General features: G+C 43.7%; 1 protein-coding gene across 2 annotated transcripts in view; it reads left to right on the top strand.

Annotated features, from left to right (window-relative positions):
• KLF7 (KLF transcription factor 7) overlaps positions 1-21,303 on the top strand; it is an 85,760-nt gene that overhangs the window by 30,723 nt on the left and 33,734 nt on the right. For both annotated transcript variants that reach the window (XR_006888178.1, XM_046658023.1), the window contains exon 2: positions 10,108-10,738. Coding sequence is in view for 1 of the 2 variants with exons in the window: in XM_046658023.1 (XP_046513979.1) it covers positions 10,108-10,738 (631 nt within the window). In the remaining variant the exon portion in view is untranslated. The remainder of the gene's footprint in view (positions 1-10,107; positions 10,739-21,303) is intronic.

The raw sequence follows: 21,303 nt of genomic DNA, 5'->3' as shown, positions 1-21,303 counted from the left end.
AGGGATTGAGTGACTTGACCAACAGAGATGCAAGCTTGTAAGTAGTGTAACCTGCCCCAGGAGTCCGGCCTCAGGGCCAATACTCTGGCCGCCCTGTCCTCTGCCCTCCATGTACACGGTGGTCTGTTTCTTTACCTGGGGTGAGTTGCACAGTGGCACCCCCGTGCGGCCACCCCATATATTTTGGGAAGCTGATTCCAAGTACCTCAAATTAAGTAAATATACAACCATCCATGTCAGGACAAGCGGCTTAGGGCTTGGTTTCATTTCGTTGTGCTTTGGCTGCCATTTTCCGCAGCCTGAGCTGCAGAGCAAACATTCTTCTTATCGCCCCCACATTGTGTTTCACATTCCACGTGGAAGCTCCTGAAAACTCTCTCAGTTTTGAAAATATCCTCTGTGATCACCAGTCACTAGGTTGCATCTGTCGCCGAGGGCCCCAGTGGGATTTGAGCCTGTTGTTCTTGGGAAATTCAAGCTTTGAGAGTGTGTGTGCGCGCGCACGCGTGCGTATACTTGGGTGCATGTCTGTATGTTGTACACGTGTGCAACTGTGCTTAGGGGTAAAAGAAGCAATCATTTATGTATTTTTATGGGGGGGTTACGGGGGTGTATTTAATTAATCCAACTGAGAAGGATATAACAGTGTTCCAGAAGGGGGTCAATGAAATGAGTTTGCTTTAAAAAAAAAATCCCGGTAGCCTGAGTCAGCCTGTGCAAGTGATTTGGAGATGATGTAATGGGTTCAGTATGTTCCCATCTTGGCTGCTCAGTGCAAAGGGGCCCGGGGAGTTTGGGGAGGGTGTGTGCGGGTGTGCAAAGTTAACGGAGCGGGTGGGGGCTGAGGAAGAGTGGCTTGTAAAGCAGGAGTAATAACCCCTTGTCAGACCTTCCCTGTTAACTGTGTTTTTCAGTCATTTTGCTTTGAATGAAGGCTCTCTGGCCAATTAATGTGTATGTGTTTCCTTTGGCGAGACCCGCTGGGGGGAGGGGTGAGACAACATTTTTGTTTTTGTTTTTGCGTTTCGGAAGAAGAGGCCAGTAGTGTGAGTCTGGGTTCTCAGTGAAGGCTCTCCGTCTCTCCTCCCCCTTAAGAGGCAGGAGGCAAGACATGGCCAGCTGGTGCTTGGAACTGACACAGGTGCAGAGGCTGTGGGGGGTGGGGGCCAAGAATAATTACAGGGTTCTGGAGCATCAGGCCCTGCCTGACACAAGCGCTTGTCGCTAAAACTGCTCTTCATGGAAAATTAATGGTGAAGCTGGAAAACTGCCGCAGCCGTTGTCCCTGGGAAGCCACCACTTGCCAGAAGAGAGGCCTCCTCCGCGTCCCTGGGCTCCCACGAGCTGCTGGGATGGGGTGTCCTCCCTCCCGAGTGACCATGGGATGGGCTCTTCCATTGGGAGTGTCTCTTCCACATGCTTTTCCTTCTTAAACCTCCCTTCCCGCCCAGATCTAGGTCCTTGCTCTCCTGTAGGGTGATCTTTGATTGACTGTTAAAGCACACGTTTCGTTGGGTCCATGAGTGTGTAATGACTGAAGCGGGGACATCTAATGAAACTTATTTTCAAGCTATAAAGTCACAAACGGGGCTTCCTCCAGTGTGGGTCCGACTCAGCAGAGGCTGGTTTCATAGCAGACCCAAGCATCTTACCTGGTCCAGCTGTGCGTGAGCAGTAGTGTCTCCTGACCACTCAGAAGTATGAATTTGGTTATAGTCCAGCAGCCAAATCATTTGAGTGACCCTTCTGAAGCGGTGATGGAGGGTAGGCGCAGCAATTGTGGGCACAGGCCGGAGCGATAGACTTCGAATTGGTATGTTCTGACAAGTAACATCTGGAAAAACCACCCAGAACCACAACAGGAAGGCCCCCTGGTGCATGGTCCGCCTCATCCCTAGTGGACACTGTGGATTTTGAGGATTGCAGACACTATGAAGGCGGAAAATGCTTTTCCAAGTTGTTGGAGGTGTGGGGGACCCCAGTGCCTTCATTCAAGAGCATAGGACTTGGGTCCCAGCTGACTTTAAAACTCTCCTTCACATTTAATTTGGATTCAAGTTGTTCTGGGGTTTCTTTTCTGCCCTGCAGCTGAGGAATCCCTGGCAGATGAAAGGGGTGACTGAGGCTGCTTCTTTTGAAGACCTCACCCTCTCCCCAGGCCTTGAATCTTGCGTCCTTCCTCCCCCACCTCCCAAAGGAAAAATACACAGACAAATATTTTCTTCATTTGTTGAAAATAGTTTGGGGAGGAGAAACACTGGAGAGGTTTCCATAGAAATTTCCGAACTTTCACATTTGTTTAGAATTCAATTAATTTTCACAGCATTGTCTCTCAGAATTTACAGATTACTAGAGGGAAATATTTAATTTGTTTTCAGCTCCAGCAGCCAGTTGACATAAGAAACAGTGGGCAGGAACATGACCTTCCGCTGGTTGGGTATGGCGCTGTGGTGACTCTGTGGGGCCCCGCAGTTCTGGTGGGGGCGTGTAATACTGTGGTACCTCTGGGTGTGCCATTGATGTGGTTTTCTTTCTTTCTTTTTTTTTTTAATCTAATAGCTAAGAAATACAGTAAGAGATTTTTGCTCACACCATACACTTGCCTGCCTACATTTTCTAGACAAAATTCATTCTCTCCTTAACCTTCTACCCTAATGTTATCTGGCCAGGAGAGTCGAGCAAAAGTGAATGTTTGTTTAAAATCTTCATAGGAATCACTTTCTAGGTGTTAAAGCTTGGTTCTCGTTGCTGTTGTGTACATCCTCTCTGCCATGAATTAGGGTCAAGGTCAGAGTCTCCTCCTCACACCGGCTTTGAAGGGTTGGAACCCAGGAAGGTCGGCACAGACTTCCCATGCGTGGTGATGAGGTTCTCCCTTGGGCATACCGAGTTTATTAATCGTGGTGCTCCTTTCCCCTCCTCCAGCCCCTGAGATAAATGGTACCATGATTCCCACATCCTTCTCTTCTTTCAACTCTGACCCAATTTTGAAAGACTAGAAATGTGTCAGAACCATTACATCATATCATCCTTTGAAGGGAAAAAAAATCACAAAGTTCCCATAAATATCAATCTTTGCAATCCTATAGAGTCTTTCAAATTGGTTTCACGAGTCAGAAGAATAAAGATTTTGCTAAAAAGTGTGAAGTATAAGCATATGTAATGATAAGTTAGAAAGGAATGAGTATTTTAGAAGATCTCTTTAAAAAAGAAGCTCAAATTATACAACTATCAGTAGTTTGTTTTGTGTCACTTTGAATTTCCATTCTGGGGTGTGTGTGAAGATTTCAAAGCACAAAAACGTAATTAAGCTGTGGACATTCCCAGGAGAAAGGTAAGAGACTTGTCTCCCTGTTTCTGTACTGTAGACCCCATGGGGACTGTGGCACCATGGTTAATAGCACGTGACAAAACCACACATAATAAATGTCAGAAAGGGGCTCCCAAGGGCAGCCCAGTGCAGTTCACCTGCGTGTGCGTTACCTGGGGATCATTCTTTCTGGGAACGAGGGTTCCCCTCCTCCTCACTGGGAGCATCCTCATCATCCTCATCCCCATCACCATCATCAGGTCAAGGTCTCATCTCAGGGGAAGCGTGACTTTGCAGGTTTCCGAAAAGTGCAAAGCTGTATCGCCCTGTGTTCTTCATCTTTGTTCTCTCCTCAGTTTGTTTTATCTCTGTACTTTTGACTCTTGGATCTTTTAGGTGAGTGCAATAGGTGGAATACTGGGATTAAGGGCACTTGACTAAAGGGACCACAAATGACTGATAATTGACTACAGACACAGGTAGCAGTAGGTGGCATTTTATTTCAATGACTCTATATTATTCCAGAAAAAAATCGTTACCAAAATGCAATTTCTTTTATTTATATATTTTTTGACTCACCAATTCAATTATACGCAGATCCAAAGACTCCAAATAATTTCTCATAGTGACACAGTTATTGAGTGGTGGCAAAAATATTGGACCAATGGCTTTGTCTTACGTTCAAATTAAAAAACGCAGGAATAAACGCTAGAACTTTTTATGTTCTAAACACTTGGTTTTACGTGGTTGCCATTGAGGAGCCTGGAATAGTGTCTGCCCCAGCTGAACATGGATGGAGTCATGGTGGTGGTGATGGATGGAGGTCGTGAGGTGATTCCAGCTCATTTTTCAGAAAGTTCTACCTTTTACAACTCTACTTCAAGCACTCAGACATCTCTGCCCTCTGAGAGAACAGAGGGAGAAGTTTAGCTCTAAGTGGGTATCGTTTGAGAATCCATGTGGTATGAACAATCTTGTCATTGCTGGTAAGGAAATCATAATCTTTATAAACCAGACATACCGCCAGTCTGTGGACTGGTAGACTCCTTGTGGAGTTAACTGTTTAATTATCCAGGACTGAGGAGGCGTGCCTTTCACCACTTGGCAGTCAGCATGTCCTCTGAACTCCATTTTTTCTAGACCAGGCTTCCTGAAAGAGATAGACTTTATGTTGAACTTTGAGAGAATGATTAGTGGGAAAGAAGATGGAAGACTCTGTCAAACATATGGGCATAAGGGAAAGTAAAGAGAGGAAAAATGGTGAAGGAAGCCCTTTGCACAGTGGGGGTTGTAGGGGAAATGTCAAAGTGCCTACAGATGTTTGCAATCCTGACTGGCAAGTTTCATGTAATTTGTAATGAGATAAGGACAGGTTGAACAAAAGCCATTTAGTAATCTTGGCATCATCATGCCCATATAGGACCAAATTTCTCTTATATTTCTTGATGCCATAAAATTTGGTGAACTTCATTTGTGCTACAAGACTTGGGTTATCCTGTTCTCTGTCAGCTTCTGCCTTTGGAAGCTATCCTGGAAGGTAGTAGGCATGGCAGTAATAGGTTTGAATTTTTTTCTTTTTTTCAACTAGGTCTTGCTTGGATTATCACTTTGTTTTCTAATTTTTTTGGTGAGGAAGATTGGCCCTGAGCTAACATCTGTGCCAGTCTTCCTCTGCTTTTTGTATATGGGACACCACCACAGCATGGCTTGATAAGTGGTGTGTAGGTCTGCACCCAGGATCTGAACCCACAAACCCTGGGCCGCCAAAGCAGAGCACGCAAACTTAACCACTACACCACTGGGCCAGCCCCTGGATCATCACTTTTAATAAGCATGTTTCAGCAAGTAATAAGACTATGAACAGAATGGAGAGAATATTGCAAAAGATTTTGGGTCATCACTTCAAAACCAGTTTCAGGTGATGTTTGTTAGAAAACTAGGAGAAGCAGCCGCCATGCATTTCAAAGTTGCGATATCAGAGTGCTTCACAACACTCATCTGAGACTCATAAATAATAAGAAAACACTTTGCACTTGGGTGCATTTCCTTCCTGTGGGTGACTGCAGTGGCGTTTTGAGGGGCTAGAGCTTCATCCAATGCCTCAAGCCCAGTTGCATCATTGGGTCAGGCTGAGTGAAGCCTCGTTTCTCCAAGGCAAGGCCCCAGATGTCATTAAGCTGACCAGTGCTGGCTGCATTTGCCGTTTGCCAGCTAGAGTGTCACTGGGACACAGTATGTCTGTGGTTCCGGGGGACAGACCGATGTTTGAACTCTTCATCCAATTTTACAATCTTGGGACACTGCTAGTGCCGATGGGTGTTTCTTTTTTCTCTCTCTTTCTCTTTTTTATTGAAATTATTTTGATTTACAGAAAAGTTGTAAAAATAGTCCATAGAGGTCCCGTACACACTTTGCTCAGCTTCCCCTGATGTTACATAACCACAGCACAATGGTAAGAGCCAGGAAGTTAACACTGATAGAATACCATTAACTAATCTGTACGCTTTATTTGAATTGCATTATTTTTCCCACCGATGTCCTTTTTCTCATCCAGGATCCAGTGCACTTCGTTGTCGTATATCCTTGGTCTCGTCCAATCTGTGACAGCTTCTCACTCTTCTTTTGTTCTTTGTGACCTTGGTACCTTTAAAGAATCCTGACCAAGTAGCTAACTAGACTGTTGGGGGTGATCACTTCATAGTGTATACAGAATGATAATGTTGGACACCTGAAACATTGAATTATAATGTTGTATACCTGAAACTTATGTGTAAAAAAGCTACTAGGGCTTCATACTTCATAAAAAGAAAAAAAAAAACAGTGGCCAGTTGTTTTGTAGACTTGCCCTCGCTTGAATTGGTCTGATGTTTTCTCATTAGACTGAGGTTATGTAGTTTTGGCAGGAATGGCACAGAATGATGCTGTGCCCTTTCTACCTGTCATATCAGGGGTTCATGATACCAGTAAGTACTGGTGTTGCTGACTTTGATTGTGTGGTTAAGGTTTCTCCACTGTAAAATTATTATTTTTGTCTTTGTAATTAATAAGTATCTTGTTGGGATATTTTGAGACTAGGCGAATATCTTGTTTCTCATTATACTTTCATCTACTAATTTTAACATCTATTGCTGATTATTGCCTATAGTCATTATTAGTTTGTTGTTTGCCTGAAGATGATTTTCTCTTTCCATCATTGCTTTTATGTTTAGTAATTGTAATTTTACTGTAAGGAGGAGCTGGCTCTTCTCCTCTGTTTGTTTATTTGACCATTGATTTATATCACTAAGAATTCATAGATATTAATTTTATTCCATGGGTTAGAATCCATTATTATCATTATTCATTTTTGTTGCTCGCATTGTCCAGATTTGGCCATTGAGAGCCCCTTCACGTTTAAATACCTCTGTCACTTTATGAGCACTTCATGGGCACTTCCTTACCTTCTGGTACCACAAGATAGTCTAGGCTCCTCTTTTATTTTCTTTGCTCCAGCCTTTGAATCAACTATTACTCCAAGGAGCCCTGGTTGTCTTTATTGGATAATGATCTTTAGAAACCAAGGTCTCTGTGCCTGGTGTGCTCACTGCCACTGGGAAGTCTTTGCCTGCAGACTCTTCCCGTAGACAGATTAGGAAATGTATGTGTATATACTCATATATGCATATACACATTTATTTCTATAGATACCTCTGTGTATGCATACGTATTAAAATCTACGAGTAAATACAGGTACCTCAAATTCTGACTAGATATTATAAGCATTTCTTAGGGGAGTTCTCGTAATCACTTAAAAAAAACATTGGAGATAAACTTTCTCTGTGGCTTGGAAGTAATCTAACATTAAAGTCCTCCTCATCCTTAACATTTTAATCTCCAACACTCCTGGTGAGTTTCTGATTGACAAAGTCTCTTCTGTCTAAGCTTCAACTCTAGCAGATATCATAAGAAGTAGATTTCTCAAGACAAAAAAATCACTCCCTAATGATTCCATAGGGCCATCCAGCACGTCCTGTTGGGGACTCTTCTTGTTTAATTCTCAGACGGAGTGAGAATGCCCTGTACTAGGGTTGCAAGTGATAGCCTCTCTTAAGTGGTCCAGATTTTCCCACATGTTAGTGATGGTAAGTATCTCCATCCTTAGATTGTTACTGTGACCCATGTGCTCCTGGGAATCAAACTAGGGCATACTGGGCTGGTTATTTTTTAATCTTCCCAGAAGAGTGTATAATTGTGTTTAGAATATCTCAGTTCCTCAGAACATGAAGAGATCTGAGCTCCCTAACAATTTCTTAATAACTTTCTACTCTTTGAGCTGGAATGTGTATACAAGGATGTGGCATACAAGGACTCTGTCCACAGAGAGAGTGACCGGGTCTGTGAGGTAGTCCTCTCGTGTGGGGCGGGAACTGCCGCCAGGACTCCTTATAATCCGTGATTCCACTGAGTTTTACCTGGAACATATCTGCGTCTCAAAGGTCTGGTCCTGCTCGTTGGGCAACGCTAAAGAAGCGTTACAGTCGTGTTCCAGAAGACAGGTATTAGTGGTCATTTCCAAGATTGCTGGCCTCAGCACGGTCCAAGATAAGGTGTCATCAGATGGCTTTTGTAGAGTGGAGTCGAGTTGAATGATCAAAGTAATGGTGTACAGTTGATGTTATCTTTGTTTGACAGACATTCTGTATCTGTGGGGTGCCAGGCCAGACCCTGTGTTCTGTAGGTGAACCTAAAGAGGGAAGGGGAGGTTTAAGGGAGGTTTCAGGAGCAGAATCTTATAATTTAACAGTGGATTGACTGGAGCTGAGACTGAGGGTTTCAATATTGGAGAGAAGTAGATGATAATTTCTAATAATGAGATGGAAAAAGGAAAGGAAATTTTTGAGATATGGAATTCAGAAAAGGGGCAAGTGAGGAGAATGCAAATTTCTAGACCTGAGAAGGCGGTTTCAAATATAAAATGGTGGGAAGCTGCTCAGCAAGAGCTGTAATCAAGAAGTAAATAGAATCAAAAAGTTACGTTTCAATAGCCTTTCCTTGATTAATACCTCCATATTATAGAGTATAGCATTCATTGTCCACTCATCCTCTGAGTTACCAGCATACTTTATTATTGTGGTATTTGGAATCGCTTTGCTTTGTAAATTCATGTCATTTTTCGCTTATAATTGTTTATCCTGCATCTACATCATATGAATCCATTACTGTGTCTTCTCTTTCTAACACATAGAAAGCCTTGTACCTTGCTGTGAACACAGCAGTTGAATGAACACTGTGACATGAGAGTTGAATGAGGATTGGAACCATTCATTAGTTTATATTATGAAAATTCAACAGTGAGACCCAAAGGTGATTCATAGTTAAAAATCTGGTTTTCTTATTCAGTAATGCAGAGTTTTACCAGGAGGCTGATTAAAAACTAATCTTTTGAAATGTCACCAAAATAAAACCCTTGACAGATACAACACAACTAGGTGTATCATTAAAATATATTCTTAACAGAATAAAAGCCTAGAATCAGAGCATTGGTTGAAAACATAGAAGGTCTATGGAGGCAGTAAATTAGGAGCTAGTCCCATTTTAAATTTGCCATCAGTGTTTCTTTGTTGAAGCCTAGAAGTTAGAGCAAGTTGAGCTGATGGTGTAAGTTAGCACCATGATTTTATTATTTATTTATTTTTATTGCAGTAACATTGGTTTATAACATTATATAAATTTCAGGTGTATATTGTTATCTATTTCAATTTCTGTGTAGATTACATGTTTACCACCCAAAGACTAGTTACGATCCATTACCACACAAGTAGCACCATGATTTTATGCAAGATTCTGGAAGAGTAGGATTTTTTGGTGAGGAGAGCTTTTAGACTACAAAATTAAATATCCACTTTTGCCATAAAAACTATTCCACCATCTTACAAAGACTTATGAGCACCGTGGGTGAAGATTTGTTTATACTCCGAACTTTTTGCTTCTTTTTCTCTAATTCTTTACCAGGTGAACACTTTTGTTGAAATAGATTGGGTCCTATCTTTAACAAGTCAGTTAGCTGTGTTTGAACTGATTTTTATCACGTAGTCAGAGCTGTTAAATGATTATAATGGGACTCATGCTCCTTGCCGCAAAATATGTAGCAATTGTATTTTGAATAATTTTCTGTAAACAATGGGGGTTTTGTCGTGCATCAGAGGTTTTATAAGAGGCGTTCTTTAGAACAATATCCATTCCTGCTGGTGAGGGAATCCATGCCCAAGACCGGGCTTGCTGTAGCTTGATTGTGGCTGAGGTCATCTCTGAGTTTGGGTGGGCATGGTTTGTTCTTCAGAGCAAGTTGGAAAATTGACTTATTTTTGTAACTTGCTCAAGTCTATTTGAAAAATGAAGCTGGACCATGGGGAGTCTTGTCTTGGTGTGAAAACCTTGTCTGATTCCATTTGCCTACTTGGGAACTCCTAGGGGTGCCCCAAACATCTCACCTGCCGAATTGGATTGTGGGGCAAAAGATCATTTTAACATTGAATGTTCTCTGGGATTTTGATGGTGTGAGAGAACCCTTTTGGGCTTCTAGTTCCCCGTCAACTGTAGTCGTTGAACTCTTGTGATGTGACCCTTATGAATGCTTTGCCAGTATCCAGGGAATAAATAACAAGGTCAGAACTTTCAACAAGGGAATTTCAGATTCTGGCCACGAACCTGTTCTCTGTGTCTTGCTGTGTCTTCCTCCTCTGCCTGTCAACCTGTGGCCTCCTGGTGTTCTTTGCCTCTGATGGCTGTTTCTCTCCCTCCTTCCTTCCCCTCTGCAGACATGCCTTGAATTGGAACGCTACCTACAGACAGAGCCCAGGAGGATCTCCGAGACCTTCGGCGAGGACTTGGACTGTTTCCTCCACGCCTCTCCTCCCCCGTGCATCGAGGAAAGCTTCCGGCGCCTGGACCCCCTGCTGCTCCCCGTGGAAGCCACCATCTGCGAGAAGAGCTCGGCAGTGGACATTTTGCTCTCTCGGGACAAGTTGCTCTCTGAGACCTGCCTCAGCCTCCAGCCAACCAGCTCTTCTCTAGACAGCTACACAGCTGTCAACCAGGCCCAGCTCAACGCAGTGACCTCATTAACGCCCCCATCGTCCCCTGAGCTCAGCCGCCATCTGGTCAAAACCTCACAGACTCTCTCAGCCGTGGATGGCACGGTGACGTTGAAACTGGTGGCCAAGAAGGCTGCCCTCAGCTCGGTAAAGGTGGGAGGGGTGGCAACGGCGGCAGCAGCCGTGGCGGCAGCTGGGACAGTTAAGAGTGGACAGAGCGACAGTGAACAAGGAGGGGGAGGCGCTGAGACGTGCCCTGAAAACAAGAAGAGAGTCCACCGCTGTCAGTTTAACGGGTGCCGGAAGGTCTATACAAAGAGCTCCCACCTAAAGGCCCACCAGAGGACTCACACAGGTAGCGGGGCGAGTTGGCCGCACGTGGCTTCTCCTCCTTTTCCTCCCATAGCCTCGTGGTGGGAAGGGCTTCTCTCTGTCCTGAGAAGTGGCATCGACTCTGACTAGGAGGTGACAGAGAGGCAGGAGGGTCTGGGTGGGGACGCAGAGTGACTCACTTGTTGTTTTAAGATCTCCAGGTGTCCCGAGCACAGAACATGGGTTTGTCACTCACTGACTGTGAGATACCTTCAGAGCCAATGCCAACCCAGCGTAGATCAGACGGTTGTGAGGATGCCTGGATGGGCTCTGGTCGTGTGGCTCATGGCCGCACAGCTCACGGCCGCATGTGACGCAGGCACTGTCACTTTCCTGACGCTTTGCCTTGTTTTGTGAGCGTAGTTCTGCAGCGTTGGTCCGTGCTGGAGCCTGAGGAGGTGCATTTGAAAGAATTCACAGTTAACAGGTAGCCAGGGTGTCCCGCTCCACTCTTCCCAGCATCCCTGATTTTTCATCAAAGTCACCAACAGCAGGAGGGTTTCAGAGTTCATTAGATGTGATCATTCTATAATTAATTGGCATTGTTCTCTGGCACGTGCTTTATGGAGAGATGGCAGAATTGCTTTTTAATGAGCTTGTTACTGAGAAGTTGCTAAAGTGATTACATTGCTGTGTGTGTGGTAAGGGCGGATGGGGACCAACGGGGACTGTGTATTTTGCTCAGGACTTCTGCAGTGACTCCCAGGATCACGTTGATCTTTGGGGCAATGGGATGATTTGGAAGAGTGTAGTTCACAGAGAACAGAGTGAGATTGGCATTTTCCTTGAAACTGGTCTTTGTTCTCTGCCTGGAGGTAGAAGCTTCAGGCTGGAGTCTTTTCTTGGGGCTAGCATCCTAGGAGCAGTCGCTGCCAGTGGTGGTTGTTAAATGAGCCTCAGGTTACCTGCCTGGCTTTGCACACTGCTTGCACTATGCAAGCCCAGTGGGGACAGCTCCAAAGGTGTAAGCGGCAGAATGAGTGTTGTCGGAGAGAAATGGGTAATGAATCTGAGCAAGGAGAGTGGAGAGAGTAATTTTTGGGATCGCTGCTTGTCTTCCTGGTGCTCTGTGGTAGTTTGTGGACTGTGCCCCCAAGGAAATATGCCGTGCAAAGTTCACTGGCTGGAAAATGACAGGAGCCTGGGTCCCACCTCTAACTCTGCCACTAACTAGCTCTGTGACCTCGAGGGCGACCCTCTCCATCCCTGGGCCTCATTTTCCACATCTGTCAAACAGGCTGGCTCTTAAGGCCCCTTTCAGCTCTAATGTTCTGGGGGCCCATGAAATGCCTTTGTTCAGTATGGAAGAACTTTCCTAAAGCAGGATGTGTAATAAGTGACTGGAAGAACTCACCGTTGGAACCTCAGAGTTATTCTGGGGGGAGGTGGGGCCTGACCCTGCTCCAGCAGCATGGGACATAATCACATCGCCTTCCAGTTCTGAACTTCATGGCCCACTTGGCTCTTGCTTGCTTCGTGGGAAGGGCTCCTAATGTATACTTGAACCCTGGGCTCATGTGCAGAGTTCTGCTAGTGGTTTCCCATCAGAGTTTGGGTTCGAGTTCTCCACTCCACGTACATTAAGGCGAATGCTTCCTGCTGTTGTCGGCTCTTGCTCTCTCTGACATTGTCCTGAAGGTCATTTTTATTTCTATTTCTTTCTTTCTGAGGTCAGTGAGTAGAGTAATGACAAGACCTTGCTGTGTTCCCAGGCTTCAGTCGTGACTCATTGCCTGCCCTGCAGGAAGCCAGAGAAAGCAGGACGAGGCAGGAGCGTGGAGCTTTGTCGGTGTGGAATTATGACTGTGGACACATTTCTGAATTACTGACGCTGGGACCTGCCACGTCCTGCGTGGAGTCTGGACCACGCCGGGGGAGCGGAGGTTCTTTCTTGGGAGGGGCGTCCAGAGCCTTTCCTTCTTCTCCTTTCCCTCTTCCCAACGGATGTGTCAGGATAACTCTCAGGACTGGTGCCTTGTGTGGTGCTCTGCTTTTGGGGCATTGTCTACTCAGAATGACTCTCAAGGTGGAGCTCATTCTCTTCCCCAGCTCCTGCAGCTGCCAGCCTTGTGGTGGACTGAGGGGGAGGACCACTCCCCGAGGGGACGTACTCAAGGAGGCCCCGGGCGCTCTTGGAGAGGCAGTCCTGCTGGCGTCCGAGCGGGGCTCTGCAGCCAGGCGGTCTTGGGCTTGTCTGACTCCCCGATGTGTGACCTGGATGCTTACTTATCTTCCCCAGTCTCAGTTTCCTTGTTTGTAAAATAGGGATGATGGTGTTTACCTCCTAGATTGTTTTGAAGATTAAATGAGTAAATGTGTGTGAAATACCTGGCAGATCATAAGCGCTCGTTAAAGGCAGTGGAGTTGGTTGTAGTTTCACTATCAGTGTTGATGTTGGTTAGTGATGGTGGCATAAAGAGCAGCTTTATGTAAATTAGGAATATGGCAGTTAGCCGAAGTTGAATCCCCCCAAAGCGAGAAGCTTTCCTTTCCTGACTCCACGCTTTCAGTTGACGATGCTGTGGACACCAGTTGGGGAGGGTGAAACTGGACACGCAGGCGTTGCCCGTTGAGGTCGGCAGCCCTGTAGGGCACGGCTTTCCTCGGACAGCACAGGGAGCAGCTGCCTGGCATCCTTCAGAAGCATTTTGCCTGTAAAACCTCCTCAGAGACAAGCACGGAGGGAAAGCAGGTCTGTAAGAACGAGAAACAGCTAAGAGGGGAGGTAGAGGTGGAGATGGAGGATGGGAGAGGGAATATGAATTAATTTGGATTAAATGGATGAGAACCAGAAGTATTTATTTGGAATTGGTGCAAATGGGGCACATGGGGAACTGAAGACAAAAGTGGTAATTTATGTGGCGTGGATGAGCTAAGAATAAGGAAAAAGACATGAAGGATGGAATCGCGTTAAGTGCAGCACATAAAGGAAATGGACTAGTGAATGCGGGAGGTAGATGGCACTGGGGACCTGTCTGGAGGGTCTGCTGGGGTGAGTGGTTGCAGGGGAGCTGAGGACCGAGTGTGGACAGGAAGGTTAACAAAGCGTGCTCTGGTGGGATTCGGGCAGCGATTTTAACATAGGGCTCACTCTAATTTGGTGAAAGCATTTCCTTATCTTTCAGCTGGGGGAGCATTTTGGGACGGAAAAAAAAAAAAGAGAAAGCTATCTACAGAAAGAGGGAAAATATTGGCATTTTGTTCTCTAGAGTTATATGTATGCTGTATTTCTTCTATATGGTAGTACGTTGAAAAGGAGACACAGTTGCAAAAGTGAAATAACTTAAAGTGTGTGGGTCTCCGTCTATACGTAAGAAAGACAGCACATTGTTGGTAACGTGGATTTGCTTGCATTGAAGAATGTTTAAGGTGTTATTCATTTGATCTTTATATAGATGGAATTTACCGAGCTAGAAAAGATATACTCCCCTCCCCGCCCCCTCTTGTGCCTGTTTTTTGAGGATGCTGAGTCCTTCAAACTTTTCTCCCTGGAGGATGTTAGGCAATGAGATGGGTTTTTTTTTTTTCTCCAGGTAGCAGATGTTCAAGTTGGTAGCTAGGGCTCAAATACTGGTTGCCCAAGGAAGTGAAGTCAAGGATGGGGGAACCAGGCTAGGGGTGGAGAAGATGCAGCAGGGACTGCAACAAAGGAAATATTGTGGAGGAGCAGGATCTTAGTGAAAGGAAGCAGATAAAAATGGACATATGGTTTATTCACTGGGGAGAGCACTTACTGCTGGCACGAGCGAGTGACTGTCCCTTAGCAGCCAAGCCATGACAGACCTTTCTCTCCCACTCTGTTTTCTTGTCTTTGTATAATATGTTTTTCTGTCTCAATAATTCAACCCTTATGATCATAGTTTTATTCATCTTCTTGGCTTCTTGGAGTCAGCTAAATAATCTTTATATTTTGATGCAGGGGAAACCACTTTCAAGTTTTTTAAAAAATCACTTTAATATGCTAATTTTCAACAAAAATCGGCTTGTTAAAATGTTAGTCATTTCTATGCAAAAAGAGAAAGAATTATTTTCCACATTTCTTCTCCATCCTACTTCTGAGAAGAAAAAGAAGCCTGTGATTGAAAGGGTCCTTTGTGTTAAGTGAGCAGACTTTTCTCACGTGGAAATTCACATAAAAGCACGTCCACATTTAACTGTTGCCAGTGAGCCGTGTTGGTGAAGAGGTCAAAGGCCAGCAAGGACATCTTCGGTTGTTGGTCCCAGAGGAGGCAGACGGCTCCGCGCTTGCTCCCGAGCTTCCTGGATGCTTCTCTCCACAGATGGGTCTGCTTTAGCCTGATCCATGGGTGGTGATAGAACATTCTAGATTTTGCACAAAGGACCTGAAGGGATGCTTTTCAGGTGGAAAGGCAATACAAGTATGCAAGTTACTTAGCATTTTCTGTCTGCTCTGGGGCCAGTCTTATTGACTGAAGACATGGCACACTCTCTAAGTTTAATTAGGATTTAGGAAAACGGTTTGTTTTCAAATGAAAAGGTGGCTAAAAATATTATAAACCAAAAGATAACTGCCTTGTTTAAGAGGCAAGCAAAAGTGCTTATTTTATACATATATTGAAAGTTCTCTGAAGTTTGAAATGTAGTTTGTTTTACTTATTCAACAAATACCTCTAAAGCCCTTGCTGTGTGCCAGGCATTGTTCGAAGTGTTATACAAATATTAACCCTGTTAATCCTCGTATTAATCTAATGACATAGGTGCTAGTCTTATTTCACAGATGAGGAAAATGAGCCCCAGAGAGGTCAAGTAACTTGCCTCATCACACAGCTCCTCAGTGGCTGGGCCAGGATCTGAACCAAACTGTATTGCTCCAGTCCAAGCTCTTAACTTCTATGCTGAGTAATGAGGGGAAAAGAAGTCAAATAGATATTTTTCTTAATAACCCATTGTTAAGAGGAAGTGAGAAACTTATGGTTTAAGTACAACTGACAATGGAAACTATTTGTGTCTTCTAAATAGATAAGAATTGGGAGGATCCTTTAACATATTGCCTCTTCAAGTGACCAAGAACCAGAACAAGGAAATGACGAGAGAATGGCCTTCTGTTTCCAGGCCCATTATTTTTACTGCTGTAGTTACTATTATTATGGTCATTACTATTAAACCAGTTTTTCACCTTAGGATTAAAGAGAAACTTTCTTATAAGAGTCCCACTTCACTCATTAAAATGACACATGTTACTGCTCTGTCCCTGGGAAATAAGAAAGGAGGCAGTATCACATGGAGGGAAACTGAGGACCAGAAGCGTGACAACGCTCAGCCTGGGTCACACAACCCTTCACTGGCCGAACTCCATCCTATTTGATAGATTGTCTTGCTTCTTCTTTACTTTGTTTGTTCATTTAGTCATTCCACAAACAGGTGTTAAGTGGCGCTAGATGTCAGGCGCTGTGCCTGAGTGAGCAGCCATTGGGAGAGGAAGGGCCATTGCGAGGATGGAGGTGCCGAAGGGGGGCAGAGCCTTGACTGAGAGGGGCGTCTGCGCGGTGCTCGGAGGAGCACAGGTGATCCAGAGAGGAAGAGTGTTTATTGATGCCGTTCATCTTTTAAAATGATGCCAATGTGATAATACACTAATTCGTATAAATAGAAGTCCTGATGCAAGGTCAGGCACATCAGCAGGATAAGATTGAATGTCTCAGTCTGGAACTGTAGGGGGCGCATCGACCACCTTCAACCTCCTGTGCACCATGGGTAAGAATTCTTTGAATTTATACAATAGCAACTGAAATAGGGCAATTTTATAATATTAACGGGCCTTTAATATGCTGAGACACATGGCTGCTAATGAAGTTCATCCATGTGATGAGGCAGGAGCTCATTAAACCCCAGTTATGGGATGGGAAGTAGAACAGGGGTTAACTGGTCAGTTCACAAGGTGGGTTTGCTCGTCTGGATTTAGCACATTCAAGGGCTTAAGAGAAAGTTAGATGGGGCTGGCCCCGTGGCCGAGTGGTTAAGTTCGCGTGCTCCGCTGCAGGTGGCCCAGTGTTTCGTTGGTTCGAATCCTGGGCGCGGACATGGCACTGCTCATCAGACCACGCTGAGGCAGCGTCCCACATACCACAACTAGAAGGACCCACAACGAAGAATATACAACTATGTACTGGGGGGGCTTTGGGGAGAAAAAGGAAAAAATAAAATCTTAAAAGAAAAAAAAAAGAGAAAGAAAAGAAGGAGTGGGAACGAGGTGCTGGGACACAGTTGACGGGAGAATTCTATGATCCAGGAGCGCCTTGGAGCTTCACCACATGATAATTTAAAGTGTGCTTGATCTTCACTCTATGAAGGTAAATTTGGGAAACATATTGGGTAGAATGGCTTACACTCAGCATATACACAGCAAGCACATTAATTTTATCATTATAATATGGTAATAAATGCCTGCTTTATGGGATGCCTGTTCCAGATGTCCTCTTAGTGGATAAGTGGTAGTCACAGTGTAAATAAACATGTTAAAATAGGAATGGAGGAGAAAGAAAAAACATGGAATTATTACGTATTTCATCATCAACAATATTTACTGAACACCCAGCATACTTGATGCTATTCTGTCTCCCATCTCTGAGGACCTCACTTTTGATGCAAAAGCCTGAGATACAGTTTCATAAAGTCATTTTATTTGGAAGCTGATCTCAAAAGAGAATAGAACATGGGTTGGGGGTAGGAAGGAGGGGAGAGAAAAAAGGAACCTTATTTCAGAAAAGGCAGTGGAAGTAATAGAATTTTATAAATTCTAAGATTTGAAGGTTAGGCCAGCTCTGTTTGCTGGAGAGGAGAGAAGGAGGGTGATGAGAGCCTGTGCGGAGGAGGGAAGGACCTGGGAAGGCCGAGTGTGAACTTGAACCAGAACTCTCCCCGTTAATAAACAGATGTGTACAGAAGCTGTTCCTATTATAATAATAATGTGATGACTGTTGATCACGTTTTCCTGCACATATATTGAGAAGTTGCAAGAAGGGTAAAGGGAGCTTTGTAACAAGTGCAGGCTAAGACAGTATTAGAAGAATTAATTGGTGGTGAGCAATACTTTTCTTATGTCCCTTGAAGTTAAAACAGTAATGGAGTGATTCTGTTTGAATTAGGGGGAAAAAGGAGCTTAAGAAAGTCATGTGTGATAATAAAAAAAAGATGCCTTCATTTTTAAACTTTGGCATAATCCTTTAAAAATGTTAGTTAAGCTATAAGGCAGATAAAAAAAATTTGTAAAATGGTGCATCTTTCTTTGAAACACAACCAGTTTGAATTTAGTAGAAATTATAGTTGAAACCTTAAAAATGGATCATGAGGAAATAACATTTTCATACAAAGAACTTAATTCTGACAAGCAAATGGAAGCATGGGCGTGTGTGTAATGGGACCTGGAAGACGGTTAATGGACTTTCAGGACCCTTCAGGCAGGTAGGGGGACGAGACGGGGCACAAGGGAAGCTGGGGCAGGTTCCACACCCCCGCCTCCTAGCCTTTCCCTCTCCCCTGCTGCCGGGCTTTCTGCATTTTCTAAAAATAACTTCTTTTCGACTATTTTTTAAAGTAGTATATTGACATGACAGTTACTAAGTTAAACGTTAGTAGAAGCAAGACCATCTGTAGTAATAAAGTTAGTGACTTTTTCATGGGCTGTTATTTGGCCAACCAACCGTGGAGTTGTTCCCTGTTCCTACAATGTCCTCTTGTTGGGTCGCCAATGTTAAGACCTGACTAGCTTATATAATGGAGGTTAAAACACTTAAATTATTTAAGAGTGTCTGCAGTGAGCATAACCTCTGCAGTATGGTCTGTCCCACGTTTCTGTTTGCCTTGCCTTCTTCTTCATTGTCTGTGCTTATTGAGTTGGGGACTGACCCAGGATTAGACTCTGTAAGCTTTTAGGGATGGAAGCCAGGGAGCCTGGGGCCCAGCTCTGTCCCAAGTCAAGCCTATTTGTCAGATTCCCTTCCTTTTTGGACCCTGCATCTTTTCCTTTCTTCCCTTAAAAAATTACCTGCCTTCAGGTTAGACCTCTTTCATTTGTTTGCAAAATAAAATGCATTTATAATTTAAAACTCATTTTATATTATAAACCACTCATCTGGTATCATAAAATATACACTTAGGGTTCTTTGTTGTTTCTACCTTCAGAATATATTCTCTTTCCATTACTATAATTGATGGTTAATTTGTGGAATTCAGTGAAGTAAAGCTGTATTACGCATATTCAGGCAAACGATGTAAAGTTTTAAAAATGCCAAGTTTGTTGGGATAGAATAGTTTCAACCATTTCACTGGGTGAACTAAAATTGATAAAAGCAATCAACCCTTTTGTTGCGGGCAGGGAGCCAGAAACCATCCTCAGTTGGGAAAGCCCTTTTCCTTCGGGGTAGACTATTGCCCGGTTAGGTGTGCCATGGTATCCAGTGTCTTCCTCTGGAGCCCTTGTTGTTTCATATCAGGGAAATTTTGTAAAAAGGACTATAGATTGTTCCAATATTGAAGCCAGTGTTAAGTGGGAGAGATTCTAGGAGTCTAATGGATGCCCTAAAAAATGTAGAATTATATTCTCTGTGCCCTGATGAATAGAACCCAAGCAAAAGGTTGACTCTGGCACATAGTCTAGAATACAAGGGCGGCAAGATGCCGGAGGGAGTGTTGTAGAGTAGCTGTGCAGTGGTCGCGTTGAAAAGTTTTCTGTCTTCATTTTGTGTGTTCGTGTGGTTTAATGTCACCTGCCTGGAATTTACTGCTGTGATTATGAACTTAGAACATGGTGTTTGAATCCCCTGACTATGGGATACGTACACTCTCCACCTGCACTCAGCTTCTATTATAGAAAGGAAATAATGGTTCTTCACATTGAATTCTCAGTTGGTCATGAGCTTGTTGAAAGTAGTATTGGTATTTTAGAAAGAGCAACAAAAGATACATCTCCCTCCTCTGATATAGGTAATAAGACATTTTACGTTCCTAGTGTTCAGGAGAGAATGTCAGAAAATCAATATGGATAAATTCAAGTACACAGAGGATTCACCCTATTTGAAAACATAGTGTATGGCAAAATGACAGTATGCGTTGTTAAATATTTTTTGCTTCACCCACGTGTAGAAAAGGTGCTGGAGGTTGCTTAGAAATTTAGGCAGAAGGCGATTTGCTGGCTTTTTTTTTTCATTCTTTGTTGTTGTTGTTTAGTGTCTCAAGACTTACAGCTAATCTGAATTTGAAACTAAATACTGTCATTACAGAAGATTTTTTTCTGAGTTCTTCCAATTTCTCTGGGGACAAAATAATGGCCGCTTGAAGCAGTGGAGAAACAGTAATTAGGGCAAATAGTAATACTGTGTGTGTGTGATTGAGGAAAATGTGAGGAAGGGAGGGAGAAAATGCAACAGACAGACTTGTACAGCCTGTTACTAGGAAACCACATCAGCATTAAATACAGTGTGCTAATTGGCTATCCTGTTTCTGCCTGGGTACCAGCCTGGGCCTGCTACACAGCTGTTTCTGCTCTTTCTGGTTGCTAGGTAACTGCATCATTTTTTTTCCCCCCTCTTTGTATTCTGGAGGCTAATTGGCTACTTCTGCTCCTGGTGTTGCTGCTGGGTACCAGTCTGGGCCTGCTGCTCTGCTGTTTTCCAGAGGGATTTAATTGGGGGGAGGGGAGAAAAAAGGGAAAGAAGATGTGCTGGCAATTAATGGAGCATAAGTGCAAATTCCACACAATGTCTGGCACCTGCGTCCCCTCCTCCTGCTTTCTCAACTAAACCCTTTAGCTATGAAAACACAGCAGAATCTTGAAGTCTGTCTTTTCTCCGCATACCTTTTGAATATAGTTTAAAAGAAACAAGACATTTGAAGATGTTATTTAAATGACAGATGTGGTCTTCTTAAGAAAGAACTGACAAATTATTACACATCCATATTTGATATGGGCACTAATAGAATTTGCACAAACATTAAAATCACTAACTTGGTAACAAAGCAGCATCTTTAACATCTTAGGATAGTGCCAGTCTCTCTCTTAAATGGGCTGAATTCTTCTGTAGCCATTCTTCTTGGTATCATACAAAGTATAAAGTAAGAAATAAAATGGACTAAAACTGACTATGGGATTTTCCCAACTATTTATTCACTAAGAAGGAGTGCAAGGTAGCTTCTAGTCCCATGACTTTCCATTTTGAATTTCATTCCTCTGATGTGCACAGTACACATCTCAAGTACTTTTTGGTGAGACATTGCATTTACACGGAAATCATGTGTGTTTTGCCCATCTTATTTTCTTTCCTTATAGTGAATGACCAAGTGTGATACAAAATAAACCTAAAATCTGTTTTGTGATTTAAAAAGAAGTCTAATTACTTTCCGTATAGTGGTATTGCCTTTTTAAGGAGAGGTTTCTGTTTCGTCGTTGTCGAGATGCTTACTGGAAGTGTGGGAGGAAGGTTCCTCAGAAGTGAAGTGATGCTTCAACGAGGTTTCACTTTAAGTGGTTGAGAAAGTGTACGTAAATCGTGGCCCCTCGAAGAGGCAACTTCATCCCCCTGGGAAGGAGCT

Source organism: Equus quagga, chromosome 4, assembly GCF_021613505.1.
Source record: "Equus quagga isolate Etosha38 chromosome 4, UCLA_HA_Equagga_1.0, whole genome shotgun sequence".
NCBI lineage: Eukaryota > Metazoa > Chordata > Mammalia > Perissodactyla > Equidae > Equus > Equus quagga.
Note: the sequence above shows the minus strand (reverse complement) of the source record. Positions and strands in the feature narration are given on the sequence as shown.